Source organism: Fopius arisanus, unplaced genomic scaffold (genome assembly GCF_000806365.1).
Source record: "Fopius arisanus strain USDA-PBARC FA_bdor unplaced genomic scaffold, ASM80636v1 scaffold00058, whole genome shotgun sequence".
Taxonomy (NCBI): domain Eukaryota; kingdom Metazoa; phylum Arthropoda; class Insecta; order Hymenoptera; family Braconidae; genus Fopius; species Fopius arisanus.
This window is the reverse complement of record NW_011887797.1, coordinates 274063-281550: the sequence shown is the minus strand read 5'-3', so window position 1 is coordinate 281550 and position 7488 is coordinate 274063. Positions and strand designations below refer to the sequence as shown.

At 36.1% G+C, this 7488-nt stretch overlaps 1 protein-coding gene across 2 annotated transcripts; it reads right to left on the bottom strand.

The window, feature by feature from the left end:
* Positions 1-3: 3 nt before the first annotated feature.
* Positions 4-5473, bottom strand: LOC105268495 (uncharacterized). Of its 2 annotated transcripts, none has more exons than XM_011308100.1 (6): positions 4932-5473; positions 3925-3990; positions 3558-3623; positions 3333-3495; positions 934-1285; positions 4-609 (listed from the first exon to the last, which is right to left on the bottom strand). In XM_011308100.1, exons 1-6 carry the CDS (start codon positions 5098-5100, stop codon positions 418-420), a joined length of 1008 nt encoding a protein of 335 aa, XP_011306402.1. In that variant the 5' UTR covers positions 5101-5473; the 3' UTR covers positions 4-417. The 2 variants fall into 2 exon arrangements, with proteins under 2 accessions (XP_011306402.1, XP_011306404.1); XM_011308102.1 differs by lacking the exon at positions 4932-5473 and adding an exon at positions 4284-4374.
* Between the last annotated feature and the right edge of the window lie 2015 nt (positions 5474-7488).

Genomic DNA, 7488 nt, shown 5'->3' with positions numbered 1-7488 from the left:
CAATTGAAAAGATAACATGTTTATTTGAGATTTGCTTCATTACCTAATTTTTTTTATTTCAAAATGTTCCATCGATTTTTTGATTATTCAATTTCACGAGTGAGAAGTTTGAAGCGATAGAATTCGAGAAGATATACTCCACTCAATTTGGTAAATTGAATGGAGCACACGCACGAAAAATAAAATCGGCCAATTCATTGATAGATATTTTCTTCTCATTGTTCAGGATCATTGACAAAACCACTCTAACGAATTACGGTAGCGCGTGTCAAGAAGACGTTCGATATCACTCCCTCAAGACAATATTTAGTAGTTAATAAATTATTTCAGCCGACCGTGATAAGGTAACCGTGATAATTCACAATGTCATGGAAAAACCGATAAACCTGTTGAAATAAGTTAATCACATTTGTTATTTCACTTCGATCTTGGATGGAGGAGATGCGGATACTTGCGAACTTCGCTCTCCCCGATGAGAAAGCTCAATACATCTCTCATTGTTAAATGGTAAATTGTATTGTTCACTCTGCTGGCGATAAAATCTTGGATACGAGGCACTATATCCGGTTTCATTATTTCAAGGGCTTGGGGAAGAACGTCCTGGATCACCTGTAGATTTCCGAGGATAAAAAAAAACTATTGAATTGCCAATTCTGTAGTGAAATGATGAACTAGGATGATTGCATTTTTTTCACACCCGTTTTTAGCCAATATGTCGGGATTGAAGGAATTTAATGATATTTTCATAAATATCTCTTTTATAGCTCTCGTAATTCTTCATGGACAATGTCTTTACGAAAAAATCGCTATCTTCCTTCAATTCCGAGATATCGGCTAGAAACGAGTGGTGAAAAATCAACTTTATCACTACGGTAATTTTCTGATTTTTTTATATTAAATTTTATTGAGCAACAATTATTGTTGAACACTCACTTCGTTCATGACTTTTCCGATCTTCTCGTCGCCCATCAAGTTGCCGAGGTACATCTCAATGTGTCCGATATCAAAATCCATATCAAAACTCTTGAGGTACATGCCCCGGGAGTAACCGAGAACGGTAGCAAAATATATCTTCAAGTCGGTGATTGCCGATGTAACTGGACCTGCACCATGAATTTTGAACATATCGCCAAGAACTCCGCCAAGTTTGTAATCTCCCTCGAGATATAATTTTGGGAAGGTCAGGTTCATCGCAATCGACGGTCCGATCAGTGACAGTCTCGCTCGATCCACCACAAACGACGATACCCCAGAAATCGTCAAATTATCCAAGAGCAATTTCAATCTGCAATGTTAATAGTATTACGATATTACCACAACTTTATCTTCTCTTCCGCAAATTATGTCTGAGTGAATTTAACTTGCGCAATAGTACGAATAATAGCTTTGCCTTTGAAATTTATGAAAGTCGATAATAACATAACTTGTGGTTTCGCGCATAGTTTCGTTATTGCAATGAGAAGGCAACAGAGTTTTCATTTTTTAGGCAATCCCTTGCAGAAATACTCATCACAGATCACGTAGGAAATCTGTCCTGCAATTTATTGTTTGTAACTTTCAAAACCACGGGGAAGTAAGAAAAATCGTGGGACTCTCGAGATTTTCAATTGCCGAATCTAGAGTGACGATGAATTAAAAAAAGAGCTTCTCATTATTTTGTGAGATTACAAAATACTTTTCCAGAATTTACATGCTTCTTAGATTACTTGTTCAATCTTTTATTTGACTTTTTCAATGAAAGAACGCCCATCGCGGCGTCATCTTCTATAAATGTTGCAATTAACTTGCAACGATCGACGGAAGAAAAAAGTTAGAGTCAAGTGTAATGTTGAAAATTCAGAGCAATGAATTACAACATAAATTGTAAATCTCTGGAGAAGATGGTCTCCAAGAAATTGTGGGCTATAATCTACGGACATCAACAGGAAAAATCCTGAGAGGATCGCATCAAATTACCAGCAGCTAGTTCTATTTTATTGATGAGTAATAAGAAAAAGTTGTTAAATCCCGGAATAAAGAAAGCCTTAATTTGGAGACTGCCTTTATGAGAGTAATTATCATAATATAATTGCGCCTAATGCAACATCATTCTCACTTCGGCAAAAGAGAAAGTGAAACTAGCTGAACAGACTGTACCTTTTATGTTCTCCCAAAAAAGTTTTCTGAGCAACGAAAGTGTCAGCAGCACTCAGGGATTTTCGACGACTTATAGTAATGATCTTGTTCATTTAGGTTTCTTCGGTAGACGGCGGTGAAACGGACCGAGAAATATTTGAGGAATTGAAGCAGAAAGGAGTACCTATTACCCTCGCAATTACTTCAAATCAATAGGTTAAGTGCTCGTATTGAGTCCTTACAATTCGTAACTTTATATTAAATACGCCAACATCTCGAATCAACTCTTTTTATTTTTCTATTATTTTATTATTATTGTCTATTTATTATCGCCCATTTATCTGTTGATTTTTTTCATTATCATCTATAGAGCAAATGCACGTTAAATTCATCATTAGCTGACGACAAAATTCAATTAAAAACATTGCTGGCTTGATAATTATCTAATATCCAATTATGCATCATATCTTTTGAGATAAATATAATAATTTTATCCTAGGGATAGGATATCAGGGAAATCACCCATGTACCCTCAATTCCCCTGACCTTTTCGTTTCAAACATTATTTCCACATTCTAGACCTCGCGCGTGACCTAGAAAACTTCGAAGAATTCTCTGATCACTTTTTCCAGACTACAATTATTTTCCTAGACAATCTCAAACAACTCGAATGAACTTCTCAGCGTTCCCGCACATCTCTCACAAATATTCTATCTCCTCACATTGTAACATTCATCATGAATCAGGAACTATTCACCCGAATGCATAGGGGAGCCATTAAGTTCTCCTTTCAATCCAGACATATGTTATTAATCGTACTTCATTGTTTCTCATGACAATTGGATGTTTATGACGTATGTACGAACAACAAAGCTTCGTCTGTTCATTTTTCTCTTTTTGTCAATATGTCCATGTCATTACGATAAATACTTATTCGCAAAAGAGTACATTTCGATTTCATAATCGCATGCTTGAAAATCTTATTTTCTATGTCTAGTCAAATAAAAAACTATATTATTGTCAATTAATTATTGTAGCAGTTGTTACAAGAAATTCTATAGGTAAATTTATATTGCAATATGTGGATTTTGTTGTAAATAAAGTAAATGAAAATCTTTGATTTTGTGTATAACATTTTATGGATGACTATTCTTTTCAGTTTATTTATATTTTTATGAGAATTTCAGGGTAAATTTGAACAATTGTTATTTACTCACTCGCCGATTTCTGGATTGTGTGTCTCGTAGTAAACTCCGTCAAGTTGAAGAGGTTCAAGTATCGGTATTCCAAATTCTGCAAATCCATGTGTCATACGTGTGCGAAACTTCTCTAGTAATCTCCTAAGTTTAAAATCAAGTCCAATTGACGCGGCACTGTCAACTATCCTTCATGACATTAGTGTGGGTTATGTGAGCGTCTCTAATGTTTATCAAATAACTTACTGTAATTACTGGTCATCAGAGCGGTGTTCATGATGAGGGAGCGAGGCCTCTCCACAGCATTCGCCACTGAAATTATTTGCAACTGAATAATTGAAAATACATCATAATCACTGAAAATCCACTCAACAGACTGACAGCTCTGGCGTGCCTTTGGCATCTCAAATGCCCCCGAGTGTCCATATTTAATTGGTTATTTAATAATTATGCAATCAAACCACATCTTTGTTAATTGATTGGCAACTCTCCTTATCCGTCATTTTGCGTGTAATTATTTAATTGTTAATCACTGGAAAATCCATAAAGTTGATCCTTGAAGCCACAACAATATACCTGCAATTATTTCATATCTTCATAATGATACAATTACCGTAATCCGTTGCAGAATCCGCGACGTGATGAAGTATTTCCTTCTGCCGCTGGACAACTCCATTCACTGCAATGAAACAAAAATTAAAAAAGTGGTAATTGCAATCATTTGTTCCAGATCACCGAGGAAATAGGAAAAATAGATTTGTTCGATCTTCCGGGTAAGGCAAAACAACTGTATGATTTTATTCTACGTCATTGACTGGAGCTAATGCTCATATTCGTTCATATGCAAATTGCAAAATCCATTAAACATCAGAGGAAACCGCAAACAAAGTCGGGGCTCTTGTTATTCTAGAAATGGACAAATAGAAAAAACAACAGGCGATTAATCATCGGGTGATTCATTAAAGACCAGACTTCATTCTGTGATATCCCGGCTTCTGCTTCTGGGTACTTCATAATTATTCACTGGACACTTTAACCGCAACAGCTGAGAGTGCACTTGGACCTCGGAAGATCATACGCATTAATAATGATCAGCTATTATGATTAAAAAATCCATTATCTAAATTGCTCTTGAAATTTCAATGAAAAATATGTGAATCAGCGGTAAAGATAATGAATAATCATCGCCTTCGCTGATTCAACGATTCAGGGGTCATCAAAAGTGCGGAATCTCATTAATGAGTCATTTTTTTAAACATCTGATACACGTGATATACTTCAGGATATTCATTGAATGTTGAATTATCCTGTCAAATCACCAGTAATTAATTTTTCTGGAACTTTTTATGACTTATTTCTGCTTTATTTTCCGTAAAATTTGTTAGTTGTTTCCGAAAAAATGAAATTGAACGATTTTACGGAAGAAATCGTAGTATTTACGTGACAGTTTGTGCCATTTCAGTTCCGACTCCCACTTTTTACTGAATTTTGCTTTGCCCGCAGATCACGTTTTAAAATGTAATTTCAACGGTTTAGATGAAATGCTAGATCTATAATTCCAGAATTCCCCAGGGAAACTTGTAGTCGATGATTTAATATAATTCATATGGAGAAACTCACGAAAATTAGAAGCACTATTAGCCACGTTATTGATACCATCGATGATTAGTGATGGACCGACCCTTTGACCCGACGCGGGTTGACCGCTGGAGGCCATACTGACACATGAGCCAATCAGAACCGGCATAAGAAATTGAACTGTCCGTCTCCCAAAGACGGGAAATCTCATGATTCTTGTATTAAATTCAAACAGATCCCTAAACCATCAAGAGAAATCACTAAAAAAAAACCCGACTAAATCAGAACAACACAACAAAAACACTAAAATCATCAGCTGCGAACGAAAATTACTTTTGCCCACTACATTTACTGAGGCGATTGCAAAACAAAAAAGATATAAAAATCAGCATGTGATTTTCTTGCAAAAGTTTTTGGTGACTTTTTGGTTCAGCAAATTTAAGTGACAGGTGTAATATTTTTGTGCTGTATAATTTTCGGAAGTGATTCAGCAGTTGATGCGATCGCGCGCGACTGGAAAACGAGACTGACAGAAGGAAAATGTGACTTTGCGACAGCTCAAATCATGTGTTGGTGTGAGAGAGGGAGTAAAATTTCTACTGAGTGAATGCAATAACGCAATCATCAACGATCATCACACGGTTTTCTCACTGACACGCAGACACGCATGCGTTGGGGGAAGGAAAGATTCAAACGTCCCGGGAATCTGTGCATGAGCTGACATTGAAATCTCCAACGAACACGTGCAAAGTCTATCCGAGATAAATGACAAGATAAACACTGGAGGTCACGGATTACTGTATTTTTCCGATAAATTCCGATTCAACGTGGGTTGAAGCGGGTGTTGTGAATTATTCATCAATTGGTTCCTCCCGGTCAAGCGAAAAAAAAAACCAGTCGCTGAGGATAATTTTTTCTTCAGTCCGCAATTTAACATTTACACAATGCGTTCTCGGCAAAATGTAGGAACTTTATTGCCCAGTAAATTGCGAATTTAAGTCCGTAAAATTTTGTGCTATGACGGAACACTTTTTTTTTAAGGGGATTGGTCCATTTTCAACCATCTTGCTCAATATTTCAAGTATTGACTTGCCTTTTCAATAATCTTATTGTGTCTAGTGCAGTTGAGGTTGGACGTGAGGTGCAGTCTGATACAATGGATGAAGAAATCACATAATCCGCACAATATCGGCACCGAGGTGGTAAATAAAGTATAAAAAGAGCAGGGAATTTTCAACTTACGTGGATTCAATGTCAATTCGGGATGGGGATTTTAGGGAGGAAAAAAAACTCGATCGTAGATTGAGCGGACGAGAAGTCACCCAAGTCACACGATTTTTTCCACCATTTTTATCGCCGAAAAATGCAGGAATCATAATTGAAAATATTAATAAAATTGTAATAGGATATCAATAGAAATATACAGCGAGATAATAATGAAACGTCCACATTACTCTTCGGGAAATTCTTAGGAAAACTGGTGATTCACGTGAGGAATTTATTTATTCATATCAACAAGACCTGCACAATGCATTGAATCTAAAAAAAGTGAATTTATCAGGCTGAATTGTCTCGATTCTCATTCTTGCGTGACTTTACGTGTTACGAGAGTACGTGAGCGGAGTTATTAAACAGTAATATTGTACTCCATCCCACCCCCCTCTGAAGAATTATCCGAATCCTTGATTTCAGCAATGAAATGACAGTAAATTAGATTTCATAAAGAAGAAAGTGTCTTGTAACCTTGGAGTGGTCAATTTTTTCAGCGAAATATTCGACAAACAGCTTTCGCAAATTATCGTCTGGGACTTGCTTGAGTGGTCGATGGTTTTGGGTAAATGGAGTCACTGCCTGCGTAGAAGGGCCTCTGAGGAATCGGATAGGCGGTTATTGCACCACCACGAACTGAATTATCTCCGGGTTGACCCACCACTATCGCCAGAATTGTCGCCAACAGGAAGACCAATTTCCAGAGAATCTGTCAGACAATAATTGTAAGACTCTAATTGGTAACTTATTTTTATTTAATACTATTTTTAGCGCTCATTTTCCCGAGTCGAAATTATGAAACTAGAATCCTTTTTGGAATTGTTTATTTCAAATACTGTTTCAATCTCATTCAAGCAAAATAAATCTGGATTTTCAAATAAAACAATAATCGAGATGCAAATATTCAATTGTTGTTGTTATTGCCAGCTCTTCCTCTACGGAATATCACATTTCGTATAAAAAAATTGAACAAATATTTTTTAAGCGAATGCTATATGAAAATAAGTTAGCAGAAATAAAATAAAACGAGTTCCCCTATTCGCAGTAAAATTGCAGTGAAAATTCCCATCTTATTTATAACATATCCGCCAAATTATGATAATTTTTTCTCTATCTGTAATTTCATATTACCATGATTAGTGTGTCGTCTTCCTATATTAGAAATTAGTAACTGAATTTGGAATTGACCGGTTCGGGAATTTATACTCGATAAACCAGTAGGAGGTGGTTATTTATTTGGGTCATTACCATATGTGTAGCTTATTTCTGCGAATGATTCCTATCACAATATCCTTCAGATGTTATAACCGGTATGTTACGCTCATCGTTG